This window comes from Helianthus annuus, chromosome 4 (assembly GCF_002127325.2).
Source record: "Helianthus annuus cultivar XRQ/B chromosome 4, HanXRQr2.0-SUNRISE, whole genome shotgun sequence".
Lineage (NCBI taxonomy): Eukaryota > Viridiplantae > Streptophyta > Magnoliopsida > Asterales > Asteraceae > Helianthus > Helianthus annuus.
Genome location: NC_035436.2, coordinates 9,324,018 through 9,343,766, shown reverse-complemented (window position 1 = coordinate 9,343,766; position 19,749 = coordinate 9,324,018). Strand labels below are relative to the sequence as shown.

Genomic DNA, 19,749 nt, shown 5'->3' with positions numbered 1-19,749 from the left:
ACACAACTGTCAAACATGCCCCAACAATTTCAAGGACAACTTGGTTTTGCATCAAATATGAACATCAACTTGGGGGATGCGTATGGTTCCCGAGATGAAGACGAGCCCGAGATCGAGACGGTGCCGTAGACGCAAGTCGAGCGCGAACTTGAGGCCTCTCAACATGGAAGACGATCGCCTAAAAAAGAGGCCATCCCTCCTCGGGCTAAAAAGACTAACCAATCTTGGTTAAAAGACGAGGAGTTCAAGCTCACACGGGCTTGGCTCGACATACGGGCATTCGTATGCTTTATTTTTAGTAATTTTGAATGTTTTGTCTTTATTTTTTAGTATTTTAATTAATGTTAATCTAATTTTTTTATTTAATGAAATATGTTATGTTTTATTTTTCTAAAAAAAGAAAAGAAATTAAAAATAAATAATTGGGTAATGATTAGCACTACACTACTTTTTAACTTCAAGCTCCATAATGTCCTTTGTTAACTGCGATGACACATGTAGCATAACGTCCAAGTAAGAGGCTTGATCTTCAAGCCCCACTCACATGGTCTAAAAAGGAATATTTGAGTTGGACAAACTCCGAAGCTAAATTTGCTACAGTCAGGCAACAGAAATTATGTGTTGCAACAGAAATTATGTGTTGCAAAGTTGTGACGGCTCCATTTAGTGTTGGGTTTGCGACCAAATGGTAAGTCTGACACCAAAATGGTACGTTCTATAGTTCATTAGTTTGTAATATATGTAAATTCATCACAAATTTATGCAATCTAGCCTGTCTTTTTATACTTTGAAACTTAAAAAAAAACCAACAAAAAAAAAGTTATATGATAACTCATAATTATAGTATTATGCAATACTCCCTAAAATGTCGTATATGGAAAGTCATAGTATAACATGTTGACTAGAAGATTGTTGCCTATCAATGAGGTCGGTGGTTTATTGGCAAAAGCAAAACCTTTAGAAACATCTATGTTTAGAGGTGTTGGATTTATGTGTTACAAACAACAGGATTAAAGAGAATTCGTCTTTCAACTGTACCTATGAAATTCACCTTTTAATCAAAATACAAATCAGATGCGCCTTTTAGTAACAAGAGAGAAATACAACTTCAAAGGAAATCAAATATAAGTTGGTATCCATAAGGGTGTTGTAGCGTTAGTATTATGTTCCAAACCATTGGGGTTGGTGCTCTAATGGATGACGCAAACTTCTAGGAACACCTAAGTTGGGAGATATGGGTTTAAGTCCCACAAAAAGTAAAAATGAGATTTAGGTTTATTTGTAAGGGTGGAGGAAGTGGTCATCATTTGGTTGGTGAGTGTTTAACTTATGTTCTAACCAATAATGGTATGTCATGTCAAGTCCCCACTCTGTTGGTGCATATTTTGTATGTCCACCACTGTGCGAATAGGCTAGATAGAGCGTGTGTTAAATATTGTATAGAATAGTGAAAACGGACAAGGTTTTGTAGTGAAAATGTACATTCGTACGAATGGACCCTTGATCCATCCCTATAGGTTCATTCGTTGTTACAAGTCGATTCGTACAAATGAATATAGATGTAGGTTCGTACGAATGGGCAAGGTCTAAATATAGGGATGAGAGGTTCCTCATTTGGATAAACTTTGGTTCTCACAGGGGAGATGCTGTCCAACTGGTTTCACGGGTATGTAACGTTCTACAATCAATAGAAACCAATTTATATTAACTTGTTCGGTGTTGATTCTACTTCTACTCTTTTCTTATCAATAATACTCCACCGAACCGGTTATCTCAGTACCAAAACTCCGTCAAACCTGCAGGATCCGGGACTCTCACACTCCACTCCCCATTTTGCATTCAATCAATAGCAATGTCAAACACATGGAGAGTGATAAACAATATTTAAAAACAATGTGATTGGTTGAAAGGGGTTCGGGCCACCATTAACCCTCTTTCTCCCACCTCTCTCTTCTTCACCGAGTCGGTGAATACTCAACGTCCACACCACCTCTTCTCCGATCACTGAACAACCACCGGCAGCACAATACCTGCTCGGTGAACTCCTCCCCGCACAAAGTTACCGCACCCACTCCCTCCACCTTAACACGCTATTAGTTACCCTTTCGTAGTACTTTATTTAGGATGTCTGCCCTTAATCTAAAAGTCGATACAGTATTTTAGTTTATTGCTTCCGTTTTATTATTTCTCAATTTTTAGGGGAGATGATAAGAACTTAAACATCCATGGTGAGTTGATGACAGAATAGTTTGTATATTGATTAACCTTTAAAAATCTTTTTACAACCATCTAATTTCGAACGTAAATACTATTTATAATAATACAATCACATTCAAATCGCAAATATATACATTGAATGGAAGTACATTTATGCAAAGGTATATGTTATAACAGTTTGGATGCGTTCTAGGGTGGTACCTTCGTACCCTTCACAACATCTTATGCTTATGTATGTCTATTGCCCCTTAACTTACAACCTCTCCATCTTTATCTAAACACCTCGTAATTCCACAGACACTATTCTTGTCCCTATACACACACATATATGTGTGCGCATATTAGATTATGTGTATATTAAACTACCTACGTATACGTAGGTTATGTGTAAGTAAAAATATATAGATTTTTTTATGTATATATTACACATATGAATGTAAGAAACATACAATTTAAAAAAATATGAACTTTAAATCGCAAAATTTGGTGATTTGGAGTTGATCTTTTTATTCTTACAATAATTGTTGTTCTATAATGATCCTCATGCTTAGTGTATGTATATATATATATATATATATATATATATATATATATATATATATATATATATATATATATATATATATATATATATATAGGGTAGGGATCCTAAGAGAAGTCCACCCTATATGAGAAACTTGAGAAGAATTCTGGACCACACATTTTTCTAAGCCTTTCGTAATATACACATATGTATAGTTTAAAATTGACTATATACATATGTGTATAACTCAATATACATATATGTATATAGTCAATTTTAAACTATACATATGTGTATATTACGAAAGGCTTAGAAAAATGTGTGGTCCAGAATGCTTCTCAAGTTTCTCAACTAGCCTATCACTTCTCACATGATCCTTATCCTATATATATATATATATATATATATATATATATATATATATATATATATATATATATATATATTAATACTTGTGTCACATGGTTTTGTATGATTCAATTTGGTTTGTTTGAAGTTTATAATGTGTGTCGTTTTTAGATGAATTGTTGAAATGACAATACCCTTTTTGAATAGTTAGGATTTGCTTGAGACAAACTATTATAACAAGACCCTCTTCAAAGGACATCCATAGGCGCCCGTGGAGTAACGTGGATCCGGCCTGTTAAAAGGGTTGCGTTGGAGGAGGACGCTCGTGAAGGAGAGAACCTTTTGTAAGGGCAAGTTTGGGTGGGTTCTGTTTAAGGGAAGGAGAGTGAGTGTCGTCTGTAAAGGGGAAACAGGGAATTGGCCAGCCAACATAATAGACAGTTACCTTTCAAATTTATAAAAAGTATACATATAGAAACTTTTTGTGAAAAAAAAAAAAGAAAAATATATTACTTCACATGAATAATTATTAACCAAATGTAAAGGAAATAGGTATCTTTTATGGAGGAGTTTGCATCAAACAAACAATTAAAGAAAGTAACTAAAACAAAAAGGAAACTAAGCTAATAAGAGTCTAAGATATCAAAAGGAAAATTTATCTTAATCTGGAAAGTGCTAGAAATATAGGTTCTTTCTCCATCACCATATCAACTTGGACAAATGTACCCCATTTCTTTTTGGCTTTTTTAATTATTATTTTATTATTCTCGTTAAAATAATTTATCTTGATAGATATTTGATGCAACAAAACTTAAAAAAATTGAAAGAGACCCTTCGTGAGTTAACATATAGTGGGAGCTAGGATGTCTCTTGTCATTTTTGGGGGAAATTTAAAACAGAATAAAAGAAATAAATTGGTATATTTTAGTAACTTTTTTGTATAAATACTATTAAATACTACTATACAAAAATTTTTAAAATAACAAACCTAAAGTTAATAACATACTACAAACATTACATTTACATAACAAACATCAAAATTATACCTTTATTGTACATATCTTATATATTTTACCTATCAGGAATTCCTAAATGTAAAAACATTCATAAATGAATAAAAAAAAACAAATATAATTTCAATATATATATAAACTTTGTTATTGTATTTATATGTAGTAATTTTACAAGTTAATTAATGCTGATATACAGAAAAGAAAACATATTTTTTAATTTTAAATGATTAAATATAAAGATATATAAATTTAGTTTAATGAACAGTGTTGCATAAAAGTTAACCTAAATATATTAAAAACTACCAAAAGTTGGGTAATTAAATTAAATAGTGCATATAACAATATATAACTTTTCGATAAGCAAGGTAATTAGTCAATCGATTATGCATCTGTAATAATATATAATGATATATAGATATAGATATTCATGTAGCCGAAGGTTTTGACCGTTTTTAGGTCAAACTGCTTGGAACAATTATTAAAGGTTTTTTATTTCTGTAAATTTAACTAAACAATTGATAACTTTTTAAGTACCTAAAAGTGAAATCAAAGAAAATTAAACGTACACCTTTTTACTTCAAAACCCTAGTAACTAGTACAGACAATACAACTAAAACACAAATTAACACAATCTAGTAGATAACAAACTTACACCAAACGGCTTGTAATCTAACGGTATCAACATATAGTAAAGGTGTTGTTGTAAATTTATTTGTAGGTTTAGAGTGTGTGAGTTAGCCGTTCTAAGAAAATAACGAACTTACAGAAATAAAGTCGTGTAGCAACCGAGCCTCCTCCTTTTCTGATACAATTGCAGAGATAAGAATGTATCTATAAATCCACCATTAATTAACATAAAATTTGCAGAATTAAGTCCATAAACCTAATTTGAAGACTTCTTAGTGATACTGCTGTAAATAAAAAATAGAAATGTATATATAGATAATAGATCCACCAATAATTAACATAAATTTGCAGAAATAAGTCCATAACCTTCATGTCCTCCCACAACTTTCTTGAGCTTTTTTATCACAATCCCAAGAAGAAATCCAAGGCAAGTGAAACTAAAAAGTTCAAGAAAGCTGTGGAAAAACATGAAGAGGACTTGTATATATTGACTACATATGCATCTTCTACCTTCATGAATGTGTGTGTGTGTGTCTGTGTGACTGAGTGTGTGTTTGTGTGTGTGTGTGTGTGTGTGAGAGAGAGAGAGAGAGAGAGAGAGAGAGAGAGAAGGGTGAAGGAGGAGAGTAGAAAGAGAAGTTACTTATAATACAATTTTAGGGTATGTTGTATGTGAGAGATGGTGATATCATGTTACTTTGACAGGTGATGTAACAAATACTGGGTTGATCGTATGGGTAAATCGAATATAATAAGAACTTACGGACTCTTCTTATAATATTTTATTAAAAAAAAATAAAAATACTAACATATATACTTTAATTATAGTATATTATATTTCATATAGTATTTCTTTCACGAAAAGTTATGGAACAAAATAAATTTAGAAAGGATGTCTAAATATTAGATAGTTGTTTAAAGGCTAATGATGGGCTAGCTTACTTTTTTTTTTAACGATATTAATGATATATATTAACGATACGAACCCATTTGGCCTTTTAAAGGAGATGTCATAGGTTAAATGCTAGACAAAGATGAACAACTGAGAATTATTGATGTTCTAGAATAGAAATAAGCGTTGTCATGCATTCAAAAAAAAAGATAGTTGCTTAAAGTGTAGAAAACAAACGTAACTAATTATCATTGTGTTAATAACGAGATTGGAATAGCTACTTTATGTCATCTGTTCGGTTACAGGCTAACGGATCGGCAATACACTACTAGAAAATCAAGTCTTTTCTCACGGCGTATTTTGTGGCAAATTTGTGGGAAACAAGTAGTAGCAACAAATTTCCCACGAATTCTTTTGGTGTGAAAAAACTTCGTCGGAAATGGCATAAGCGACAATTTTCCTACAAAATTTCTGGCAATGTTCCCACAAACCGAACTTGTCGGAAGATTTGTGTCAACATTCCCACAAAGTTTGTTATAAACTTTTTCTTTCTATTTAACAACAAATTTGTCACAAAACATATATTTTTAATATATTTTAAATATTTTAATTTGGCGACAAAATTCCTACGGTTTTGAGATAAATGTTGTGACAAAGTTCCCACGCTTCTAACAATCATTATTTAAAGTTTGTAACAAAATTCTCACGGTTTTTAAATTTACTCGGTGACAAAATTCCCACGGTTTTAAAAAATTAAAATAAATTCCTTTAAACTTACCGACAAAATTCCCATTATTTTATAAATCAAATTAATATTATTAAAACAAAAAAAATCAAAACCAAATTCTTTTAAATAAATTGCAGAAAATCCTAAAGATTCCAACAAAAAAACATGTTTACAGTCTTAGAATAAAAAACAAAATGCACGTTTTTGTAACAAAACTAACATGATCTTTAACATACATAAAAAAATTACTTTTTTCCGAATTTATTAAACTTTGCTTCCATGTATTTCTGCCATCGAGCATGTTCGGTCCGCTCTCGTTCACGTTCAACACGTTCTTGTTCCCGCTCTCGTTCACATTCAACCCTTTCTTGTAACCTCTCTTGTTCAAATTGTTCAAAACGGGCTTCAATGTTTTGTCGAGCCTCTCGTTCCTTTCCTAGTTCAGCTTGAACTTTTTGGAGCTAAAGTTTATTAAAACGAATATAATTAGCACACATTAACAAGTAACGGGTCAATCTAGGGTTGAGCAAAATCAACTACCCGACCCGACCCGAAGAAGAACCGACCCGATACCCGATAAGCCATTAAATCAATACCCGATATGATACCCTATAATATAAAATCGGTTCCGGTTCTATTGTGAGTCGGGTATATCGGTATTCGGGTAAAGAACCGACCCGACCATTATGTTATGTAATTATATATTTTAGCGGCTAAAATATGAAGTCTGACAACATGTGAACATGATTATTGAAGCAGCTGCAGCAATTCTAATAACATGTTATTGAATGTCACTTCAGTCTTACCCAAGAATATGAAGCGATCAAAGGTAATCAAAATATTCATCAATAGTTTGCTAAACTTTAGTAGGTGTGCATCACAACTTATGATATCATTACTCAGTAAATAATAAAAAAATGGAAAACAAATTTACTTAGCTGATGTTCACATAATCACATTTATATGAGTTTCTAAGGTAATAGCACTAATCATACCACAACCTCGTGAAGCAGCTGCAGCAATTATGAACAGTATTGAAGATTTATTGAAGTATGGATTTAGTTCTGATATATCTTATACTGTTTGATATATCACGAATTATGTTAACTCATTTTGATGGGCTTTGGCCCAGATTAGTTGTTTTGTACATAATCCATATATTTATCTCGGTTCCACAGGTTTGGCTTCGGTTCTTTGTTGTTCCCTACCCGACCCGATACCCGACGTACTAGATTTACAGGAACCAAACAAATACCCTATATCCTATATTAGGGTCGGTTTCGGGTATTTTTCAGTTCGGTTCTCGGTTCTAATCGGGTCGGACCTATTTATGCTCACCCCTAGGTCAATCCAAAAAAATGACCCAAACAAACATACATTTATATATTAGATAGCACACACTAGTCTGATACATTCATACATATATATACACACAATAATAGCAGTAACATTACCTCATGCGATTGTCGAGTATCTGACACACTAGCTGTGGAAGATTTTGTTCCAGACAACACAAAATGTGGATCAGAAGATCCTACCCCAAACAACTGACGACCCTGACACTCGGGATGCAGACTCTCCCACACTTCCATATCATCGCAATCCGTGTTCCCATATTTATTTTCAAGTTTTTTCATGTAGGAGACCTACAGTTTATCAAAACAAATGGCTTGATATTGTACTAAAAGATGATATAATAATTATAAATAAATGATAAAAGATAACTTACATATGAACGTTTTGAACGATCGGTAACAAACTCTAACTTATCATAGTCATTTGCACTGGTCTCCCCATCATTTAATCTCTTTTTACACTCTTTGGTGGCGTGGGTATGAAGTAATACTTCCGCGAATCCAACCTTTTTACCCTTTATTTTTTCCTACATAAAAAGATGCAATGTAATTTATAAGTTCTAAGTGTTCATGTAGGTTTCTAAAAGTAATAATATGATTAGCTTACCAAGTTGCGACGGTGTTCGTCAAACCCTTTGGACCCGTCTGTATGACGACATAAGTCATTCTTCTAGTTTTCTCTCCCTGCTTTGGACTTCTTTCCCAATCTTTAGTGTTCCAAGACTATAGAGGTAAAACATATATATATATATATATAATTAATACATAAAAATAATTAAGACAAAAAATGTAAATTATTAAAACCCTTACCATACACATACGTTCCCATTTCCTACGAGGCACTCCATTGGGCGGATATTTGCATTGTATCTTAAAATTGTATCCGTCATCGGGAATATCTTCCCTCGCCTTTAAAGCTTTCTTTTTAGAACTTTTCCTCGTATCGCTCATTATGCCTCTAAATCGACCCTTGAGCACACAAATAAACGAATGACGTATGCTCTGGTGTGCTTTTGGATCCCACCTATACATAGTCTACAAAAACAAAAATAAAAATGCAATAAATAATACATATAATCATAACATATACAAATAAATAATTGATAAATTACCCCGAAGCGGTCAAACATGCGCGTCTTTACGTTTTGGGGGATCGTTTTAAACGTGACCCAATCTCCATCAAGACATTGTTCAAGTATTTCCTTTACACGTCTATGTACCTTTGAGTCTACAAACCTAAAATATTGAAAAGAAATTTGAGAATCAGTATAGTATACATGCTAAAACATGCAAAACAGATCATAGTTTACCCGCATGAATCTAAGTAAATATAGTATACAATATGAGGCTCCCTAGTAGACCTTAAAATTAATGCACAATTTGTCCAAAGCTGGCTGTTTTGATGCAAAATCTGTCCAAAGCTGACAGCTTTGACATTCAGTTTTGCGAACCGTTTTGGGGGCTCAAATGGTATTCAAAAGTTACGAAACTTTTTGGGTGAATAATCCGCTCAAAGTACTACATTTTAGGCTAAAACCCGCTCAAAAAGATTTCGAAATGACCAAGATATGGCCTCTTAAAGTCGGTTTTAAATTCTGCAGCATTGTTTCAGAACATTGTGTCCTCTTTTGCCTTGATCTTTCAATAGACTTCATGGATTTTAGTGAAAACGACACACACCAAACATAAGTCATTCAGTTATACTTTTTGAATGGTTTGATTGTTTTTATTTACTTGTTAATTTTGAGACTTAATTGACAATAGGTTCTGACAAGAACCGTTTATACCCAGGGGTGGCAAAATGGGTGGGTTGGGTTGGGTTGGTTGTTGGGTCAAGATGGGTTTGGGCCAGGATGGGTAAATTGAAAGAAAAGTTAGAATGGGTTTGGGTCAGGATGGGTTTGGATCAGGATGGGTTCAAGTAAGGAAGAGTTAAAAAAATGCTAAAAAAATATACATATATATAAAAAATAAATAAAAATTAAAAAATTGAACAAAATAAAAAAAATATTTTGTTAGTGAACACTAGCAAAACAAATACGAAATATTACAAAATTATTTCTTAAAAAAGCCATTTGACTCAAAATTGGTGCTCTGTGGTGATTTAAGTGTCTCAAATTGGAGTGTGTGTTTATTCAATGCAATGCAATGCTAATGCTAGATGAACATCTCTTCTTCGAGTCATTTTAAACCACAAATCTTGGTTTTCAAGGTGGGGACCGAGCAGTTGGTGAGGTCACTGGTGCACTCATGGAGCTATTCTGGATGTGAAAATGAGGAGCTTTGGAAGCAAGGGATGAAGATGAGAGATTCTTGAGCCAAGGAATGACAGAATCAGGATACGGATTGACTCCAAATGGCGACAAGGTCGGGCTCGCGATTAAAGAGGAGGGATGGCTCTGGTTACATGAAGTCATGAAGCGTGGAGGCTTGGTTGGTAAGACGAGCCTGGGCTCGCTGACACCGAACCCTAAACCATCAGTGTTTTCTTCTCAGACGATTTGCAGCCCTGATGATCTGATCCACATTTGGTTCAAACACCAAAAATCAATCACATATTTAATATCCCATAAGCATCAATAGTCAAATAAAAACACATAGTGATGGCTGCAGAAACATAATATTTCTGTAAAGCACAACCAGCAACACATCTATCATCATTACTATGAAGGGTCACAAGTTCACAACTTTAGACCGATTATATGAAAGTCAGACCAAATTGGATCCCATAGAAAATCTTCCAAAAAAACAACTTTTATGATGAAAGGAACGATCATGGAAACAAAATCAATAGGCATAATTGAAGTTTCTATGATTTATTCAAACCTTGTATAAATCACTTTGATATTTATAAAGTCAAAACCAAACTTTGCTGCTTATTTACTCTTTGGTGAAGTATTTAAATTAGGGTTCATTGAACAGCTACTTCTAAATCAAAAGAGCAAACACTTTCTAGAAATATGTTGTATTTCAATTTAAGCAACAATATGGGCAAACAGATTCCAAAGTTTGATTAAATATCGATTTTTTTCCATAAAATCAATCAAATAATAAAGTATGAATGATAAATATAATAAATGACAAATTCGGGTTTCAGTATAGATGAAATTACCTTGTGAATCAATAAGGATTCAACGAATTCGAGTCTATCTTCATACTGATTGTGAAGGAAATCTTTAATCGTTGATACAGAGAACAATACTATGACTGTATTGAACAGTGGGTGATGAGGGAAGCGGGAAAACTCATTCTTTTTCTAGACCCGCTTGTTATTCTATCATACCCATCCCGACCCATTAGTTTTTTTATTATTTACCCATCCTGACCCACTTACTTTTTCTCTAACTTCTAAATTTACCCATCCTAACCCCCTTGTAAATTATATTAAGCCCAAAACAACCCATGAGTTCCTTTTTTAAACCCAAAATAGCCCAGACTTAACTCAATGGGCCAAGATTGCCAGGTCTAAATTACACCCGAACCGTTTAACCCGGTTCCGAACTGAACCGGTTTTTAAATGATCTGGTTCTTATATTTAGAGTGTAATGGTTCCCGGTTCGATCCGGTTCGGAACCGTTGCACAACCCTACTACCAATACTAGTTTATAACATCAATAAACAATATAAATAAAAATATTAAACTAGAAACATACTTTTTCCCATTGCTTTGTATGAATTGCCTCCCATCACCGTCACCACCACCCTCGAAGTCGTCACCACCACCCTCAAAGTCGTCACCGTCACCCTCAAAGTTGTCATCGTCCTCGCTGACACCATCACCATCGTCACCATTGTAACCATCATCACCAACGTCATCACCATCGTCACCAGCATCATCATCATCTAAAAAGTTAAAAATAGTAATTAATAAAATGATAACTAATAAAAAATTAGTAATTTATATTGATTACCATTGTCGCCATCATCAAGGATATCACGTGACAAATCTTGTAACGTTGTACCATCCCTATCATCAAGAATATCTGGTGACAAACTATTTAACGTCCCACCTAAATCAGCCATTGGATCACCCTCACCCATACGATGATAACTGCCCCTTACACCTCTGCAGTATGAAATTGAAGGACCTTTTGGAGGTCGTACCATCAAATACGGCCCTTTAGTCCATATAGTAGGTTTCTCAACAGTTGCCTTCCCATTGGGATGTTTTGGATCCAACTTTTGGGATCCTTATCTCCCAGAAACAGCCAGTTTTGCGGTTTTAGACAAGAAATTATTCAAAAACAAAGCATAAATTATTAAATATACATAATTTTATATTCCTAAAAAAATAAAGAACAAATGTCTAACGGCTGGTTCCAAGTTTCAACCATAAACCAAACCGACTGTACTTATTTCAAACCATCCAAACCAGCCTTTTTTCATATTTTGATGTTCGGTCGGTTTTGGCGGTTTATGAACACCCCGAGTCTCATTTGACCCACCTAACAGATCTTGACCAATAAGCACAACTGGTACACTTCGCATACATCTAGCTGATAAACCGTAAGGTTTACTCCAAAGCTACAAATTCAGCGTTAATGGAAGCAGACCCAGATGATAAATTGATGAGATAAGAGAATGCCAGCTGGAAATTCGAGTGAGATTTTTAAGGAAAAAAGGGTTCGAACCCTAACTGAAGTAGCGAGAAACCAACAGAAGAGCGATTGTTGATTAACGAGACAGAAACTTTAACACTGAAGTAGCGAGACAGAAACCCCAACTGTGCGTTACCCATCCTGACCCGTCCTGTGATTATGTTTAAAGTAGTTTGGCCCATCTAGACCTACTAACAATTTACGTATGGCCCAAGATAACCCAAACTGTTATTGTAGATGCCCATCTTGACCCAAAATTTAGTTAACGGGTCTATTTTGCCACCTCTAGTTTATGATAATTGCAGGTAAATGTAGATATGAAGATGTGTAAACAATGCTTGGTAATAGTTCGACCGTGTTGTTGTGGGTCTTTAATGAAAGAAGGCAAAGAAAAAGATCATGCTGGTACAACTATTAAAGCTCTGTTGGGGCTATTTATGGGTCACGATACTGTAATAGTAACAATAAGAATAAATTGTACAACATGTTTCCAAAGATAGACGATTCTAATCAAGTAGCAGTCAGATTATCATCAATAATAACATATACAGATAGCAAAAATATAGTTCTTTGTGTGTTTCGTAATTCATAACAACAAAATCCACAAAAATAAAGACAGATGTCACATTGAAATTAAGCCAATATGATCCTCAAAAGTGAATGACATTTGATTTAATCAAAGATGGGTTCAATTCGTACCTGTTGTAAAGGAGCACCACCAAAAACCACCAACTCAGAGCCTACCGATGGTGGAAAACCACTAGTAGCAGTCGCACAGTCCTCAGCCCTAGTTAGTGAAGTCGAATCTTATATATGATTAATTAAAGTATGGAGATTTATATCTTGGCGAAGGGAATAAATGAGAACTTACCAGTTTTGATCGAACTTTGAATTGTAGCAGCAAATTATCGCTCTGAAACAAAGAGGGAAACCACCTAAAACCACCACTCTGTCCACCATGTATAAAACAGCGAAAGAGATGGGAGGGTATAGCGCCAAAACACAATCAGCGGGAAAAAAAATATTTAGGGCTTATATAATTTGGGGATTTTAATTTCCATTCATAAACATAACATTAACTTATATTTATTAAATTGTATTTATATTTCATTATTAGTTGTTATATCATATTAATACATATACATATATATGATATAAAGAAGTTATCGTCAATATATATCAAAATGTTTTAGTTTGTTATTTAAATAGTATAGTATAACACCAAATAAGCTTATATTTGTTTTATTTTGGGTAAATTACACTTTTCGTCCTTTATGTTTGTAGCGGGTTGCAATGGATGACCTTTAAGTTCAATAATTACAGGCACAATCCTTTTTTATAATGGTGGAGACGATAAGTGGTGGAGAGGAGTTGTCAATAAGAGATCAGGCACAAACAACTTTTTCTGTCTTTTATGAACTTGAATCTGTGACGGTGGTGGTTCCGATGACATGTCATGGCGGTCGAGGTCGAATAGGCCTATGGATTCAAATTGAATGCTCAATTCAATTTCGCCTCTATTACCGATTGAAATTCATCCTCTCAATCCCCCATCGGTGGTCAGAGAAAGAAACGGATAACCATATTTACCCAAAAAAAACTTACCTCCGACGCCACGGTGGTCAGAGAAAGAAACGGAGACGAGGAAACGACATGGTCGCTGCTAGACTTCATCAGAAACAAATGGGATCGAATTGGGGTGGTTTGCTTCGGTCACCGTGAACCACCTCAAATTCAAGATGGAGGAATTCTTTGGTGGTTGTGTGGAAGAAATGTGGAAATGATAACTTTTCGAAAGCTTTTCAAAGCTTAGTGAAGAAGAATGTGCCAAGGAAATTGTGAAATTGCAGGTGTATTTTACATTTCAAAGCTTAGGGTTGACTGCAGAATAGTGGGGTTGGTTGGAGAGAGATGAAATGAGAGATTTTAGGGTTAGTGTTAGTGTTAGGGAAGATGGTGTTTATTAATTTATTAATAAATATTTTAAATAAAAACACGAAATGACCATAATACCCTTAAATGGATAGATATAACTGAAAATTTTAACATGGTTAGTGCTGTGTCATGAGTTTTAAAAAAAAAGGACTGTGTCTGTAATTATTGAAGTTAAAGGTCATCTATTGCAACCCGCTACAAACATAAAGGATGAAAAGTGTAATTTACCCTTTTATTTTATAGTTTCCTTACACGGTGAACACGTGTCAAGGACATATCACGACTTTATTTTTAAGGTTTTCTCCATCAGTTGTTTTAAGAAGTACCAATATCATAACGAATCGAATCGACACTAAACAAGCTCCCGCCGCCTAGCGCAGATTGAACAGATAGAACCTTACTAGACGTAATGTATATTTTTTTATGTGTGGATATTGTTTTTGTCATGGCAAGATCTTTTTTTGTTTTTTTCGGTTATACCGAGTTTCGGTACCGTAATAATCCCGTTACAAAACGAAACGAATCGATAACGTTCGAATTCCCCGCCGCGTAGCGTGGAGAATTTCACTAGTTAAAATACATTTATTAAATATATCTAATTATTTATTTCATTTTTATTATCATATATAATTCTTTGTAAGTTACATGAAAAAGTTATGATAATAGTTTAGTGGGGACTTTTTTTACGTTTCTAGAATAGTAGTTAAACTTCAAATTTAATAATAATGATTATTTCAAATTCCTGATAAGATATGGAGTAGTTATACCTGAATTTTCATATAAAGATATATACACAATGGTGTATTAGTTTTATAAAAGTTAACTAACAAAATTTAACATAGTGAAATCAAATTAATAAAAATAAAGTAAATTACAAAAATCATCCTTTATGTTGACACCAGGTTGCAAAGTGTGTCCTTTGTCTTCAAAAAGTATAAAAAACGTACTCGATGTTTGCAAACCCTTGCACGTTATGTTCTTTAGCCCTAACTCAATTGGCTTTCATGGTTAAATCTGACCAAATGAGTCCCACATGAAGGTATTTTGGTCATTTTACCCTAAACACTTAAATAAATAATAAAAACACCTCTCTCCCCATCTCTCTCAAAACTCACTCTCCTTCCTCTACTCTCTCTCTCTAGAATTCCGCCATGGCACCACCATTGCCATCACATCACCGCCGCCCAAAGCTCCTTCGCCATCGCACCACCACTGGCATCGCACCACCGCCATCACATCACCATCGGCCATAGCTCCTCCACCACAGCACCACCACTGCCATTGCACCACCACCGCCACAGTACCACCACCATCACATCACCAACTCGTCGTCATTACATAGCTCTTTCGTCGTCGAAACCCTAAAAGTCGTCGTCGTTTAAACCCTTAAATCCGTCGTTCCACTGATCCGCCAGATCTAGATTTGTCGAAACTCCATTTTTCATTGCTGCTCATTATGGTTGTCGTTCACTACTGTTATATAACCACCAACAAGTTTGTGAAGAAGATGAAGAGTGGGGTTGTTCCAGATCTGATTTCTTCATTTCTCGATTTCGTTTGATGTTGAAATTGTTAGGGTTTTTGAGTGTACGGATTCATCTACATGTTGTTTTTTTATCTGAATTGTTTCGATTCAATTTGATGCTCTTGTTTGTGCTAATATGTTGTGTTTTTAGAGGATTTTATAAATTGAGTGGGGTTGTGGTGGTCATGGTGGGTAGGTGGTGGCTGATGATGGAGGTTGAAAGAGATGGTATGTATATGTGTGATAAAGAGAGATATTTATTAAGTTTTTTATATGTTAATTTTTATGTTTATTTATTTGAGTAAATAATGTAGAATGACTAAAATACCCTCATGCGGGGTTCAGTTGGTCAAATTTAACCATAAACCTAACTGAGTTCGGGCTAAAGCACATAACGTGCAAGGGATCGCAAACATCGAGTACGCTTTTGTACTTTTTGAAGACAAAGGACACACTTTGCAATCTGGTATCAACATAAAGGACGTTTTTTGTAATATTAAAAGTGTATATTATATATAGTATAAAAATCAAATTAAAGTTTTAAATCATAGAAAGGAAATTGGTAGCACATAGGGTATTAATATTTGTATAATATAACTTTCACCATCATCAACAACCACCCACCACCACTATCAGCCTCCACCATCACCATCAACAATCACCACCGTCAGCCGCCACCACCACCCCACCATCAACAACCACTACCACCAACCGCCATGGTGGTGATTGTTGATGGTGGTGGTGGCGGGTGATGGTGGAGGTTGCTGAGGGTGGTGGTGGTGATTGATGGTGGTGGTGGGTGATAGTGGTGGAAGTGGTGGGCCAATGGTGGTGGTGGTGGTGATGAAAGTTAGGATTATTAAAATCCAAATAATGTTTTGTGGAAAAATTATCGCAAGTTGCGACAACTTTGCCGCGATTTTAGATTTTTTAGTCTGTAAAATTGTTTCTTATATTGTATGAACAAATAACAAGAGTGATCAAATAAAAAGATAATGTTTTGTGGGGAAAATGTGGCAAGTTGCGACAACTTTGCCACATATTTTGATATTTTAGTTTTTATAAATGATTACTTTTATCGTACTAACAATTAACATTCAAAGAGCCTTTGGCCTAGCTGTATCAAAGTGTTGGACAAGACTTTGTCTTTTCATATATGAAAGAGGGTTCGAATCCCATTGACAAAAAATTTTGCCGTTCAAAAAAAAATAGTTAACAAAAATTGATAACTAATATAGAAAAAGTGTAACGTACAATAGGGCTTATCGTATGCTCGTACGCGATTGTGAAATCGCATGTTATAAAAAAGTATGTTGGAAATTGCATGTTGGTATTTTTATGAAATCGCATGTTGGTTTTTTTGTACCAATTTCGCATGTTAGTAAATATGATGAAATCGTTGTTGGTATATAAAGCAATTTAGCATGTTGGTTTTTTCAGCACAATTCGCATGTTCATGAGTTAATTCGCAACAGATCGTACGACTAGGATGATCGCGTACATTTTGTACGATAAGATCCATTGTACATTAACCTGCCTCAAATAATATAATTAAATTTCGTGGGAAAATCGTTGGAAGTTGCTACAAATTTGCCACTGTTTTGATTTTTTTTAGTTTTATAAATTGCACTAACTAATAATAAAAGTTAATAAATGAAAAAGAAATAAAGTTTTGTGGGAACCTTGTTGGAAACAAAGTTAACTTTGCAACGAAATTGCCACAAATACAGGTTTGGTGACTATCTTGTCGAAAAATTGTGGGAAAATTTATGGTTTTTAATATTTGTCTAAAATTTGTGGGAAATTTTTCAAAAAGTTGCCACAAGTTTGCAACTGTTTTGAATTTTAAACTAATAATAAAAGCTAATAAATAAAAACACTAAGTTTTGTGGGAACATTGTTGGAAACATAGTTAACTTTGCAACGAAATTGCCACAAATATAGGTTTGGTGACTATCTTGTCGAAAAATTGTGAGAAAATTTATGGTTTTTAATATTTGTCGATAATTTGTGGGAAACTTGTCGCCAAAATTAAGTTGTGGGAAATTTGTCAAAAAATTTTGTAGCAAAAAAACCATTTTTCTAGTAGTGATATACAGCAAGTGAATAAAAGATTAATTATCAATGTTTATTTTGGGTTTGGGTGGGAGGGTTGCGAAAACTGGGTCGGGACATGTGATAGATTTTTCTACCATTCATATTGAATTCATAATCCCCATCCTTATAATTTAACAAAAATCCACATATATTTCTAAATTTCATTAATCTTTTAAAAGCATTCTATGTCTCATTCCCTATATCTATTTCTATTCAATTAAATAATACTTATTTATTATAATTTATTTCATTTTCTCTTTCTATCACCCACATAATATGGGTTTAGTAGATAGTGAATTAATAATAATCTCTAAATATGGAGAACAGGAAGTGAGTCCCTAAATTTTGTCTTGATCTATACTAGGGGACAAAATGGAATAAAAGAATAAATGAAAACGATGAAGAATTTCCCAAATTTTACATATGGGGTTAATATAAAGATTCCAAAGGAAATGCCCTAGCTAATAGAAGAATAATTAGCATATATAAACTACTAAATCTTAAGGGGGGGGGGGTGGTGGTTTGCACAAACTAGGTCGGGTCATGTGATAGGTTTTGGTCAGTAAAGAATAGGACTATTCTTGAAAATTTTCTACCATTCATATTGGATTCATTATCCTCATCCCTATAATTTAACAATAATACACATATAATTCTAAATTTTATTAATCTTTTAAAAGCATTCTATATTTCATTCCCTATATCTATTTCTATCCAATTAAATAATATACATTTATTATAATATATTTTATTTCACATTTTCTCTTTCTATCACCGACAAAATATGGGTTTAATAGATAGTGAACTAATAATAATCTCTAAATATGGAGAACAGGAAGTGGTCCCTAAATTTTGTCTTGATCTATACTAGGAACAGGCTGGAATGAAAGAATAAATGAATACTATAAAATTTTCCTCAAATTTTAGAGATGGGGTTAATATAAAGATTCCAAAGGAAGTGCTCTAATAGAAGAATAATTAACATAAACTAGTAAAAATTAAATCTAGAAACAAAAGAAAAGGCATTCAAACAAAATAATTAACATAAACTAGTAAAAACTAACATTGGGTTGCAAAAATGATAACTAAGTTCCAATATTTAGTGTCCCTCATGCCTCTAATTTCCAAGCTTCCAACGCAAAAAGAAAAACATTTACACAAAAAAAAAAATCTAGACTTTTTAATCGTCGTAAAAGGGACTGGCCCCCGTCCTGTAACGCTCCATCCGGTCATGGTTTGTGCAATAGAAGTAATGCAGACGATTTTACCCGTGAGCATAGGTAGGACATGGATACGGTGTAAGGGAGGACCACACTAAAGAGGGTACGTGAAGGTAAGTAACATGGGAAGCCTTATGTTGCACAGAAAGATATATAGATTAGAATATTAGATCAAACGTACAACCCACCATAGTACGTGGTGGTTACCAAAATTACTCATACTTTTAATACTTTGGTAATAGTATAAATTCAATATAATATATGAAAATCTGTAGATGTGATATATTTTTATGAACATACCTTTTGGTTATAAGTGGGTTACCTTGATAGCGTTAGGCTAAAAGATTGTTGGTAAGTTTATTATACGATAAACTGAACCATGAAACTCAGCTACTACTAAATCATGAGTGCTTTTATAATGAGTAAATGATATGTGTCGAATTTGAACAAGACAATCAAACCATGTGCTCATCTTATCTAAGAGGGTTAAACATGTGTTGAATCGTAATCACTTGCACTACTAAGGGTTTGTTTGGAAACTTCTGAATAGTTAAGTGTTGAACCAGTAAGCGGTCTGAACCATTAAGTGTTAAGCCAGTAAGTGGTCTGAACCATTAAGAGTCAATATAATGCTTAACCGTTCAGAAACAAACGTCTGATCAATTCAGATTA

At 33.9% G+C, this 19,749-nt stretch overlaps 1 protein-coding gene across 1 annotated transcript; it reads right to left on the bottom strand.

Annotated features, from left to right (window-relative positions):
- Nucleotides 1–6,451: 6,451 nt before the first annotated feature.
- Nucleotides 6,452–13,308, bottom strand: LOC110935729. Its single transcript, XM_022178079.2, has 10 exons — nucleotides 13,172–13,308; nucleotides 13,000–13,087; nucleotides 11,614–11,892; nucleotides 11,356–11,545; nucleotides 8,815–8,938; nucleotides 8,513–8,737; nucleotides 8,310–8,425; nucleotides 8,077–8,229; nucleotides 7,802–7,993; nucleotides 6,452–6,808 (listed from the first exon to the last, which is right to left on the bottom strand). Exons 3-8 carry the CDS (start codon nucleotides 11,807–11,809, stop codon nucleotides 8,220–8,222), a joined length of 861 nt encoding a protein of 286 aa, XP_022033771.1. The 5' UTR covers nucleotides 11,810–11,892; nucleotides 13,000–13,087; nucleotides 13,172–13,308; the 3' UTR covers nucleotides 6,452–6,808; nucleotides 7,802–7,993; nucleotides 8,077–8,219.
- Nucleotides 13,309–19,749: the final 6,441 nt, after the last annotated feature.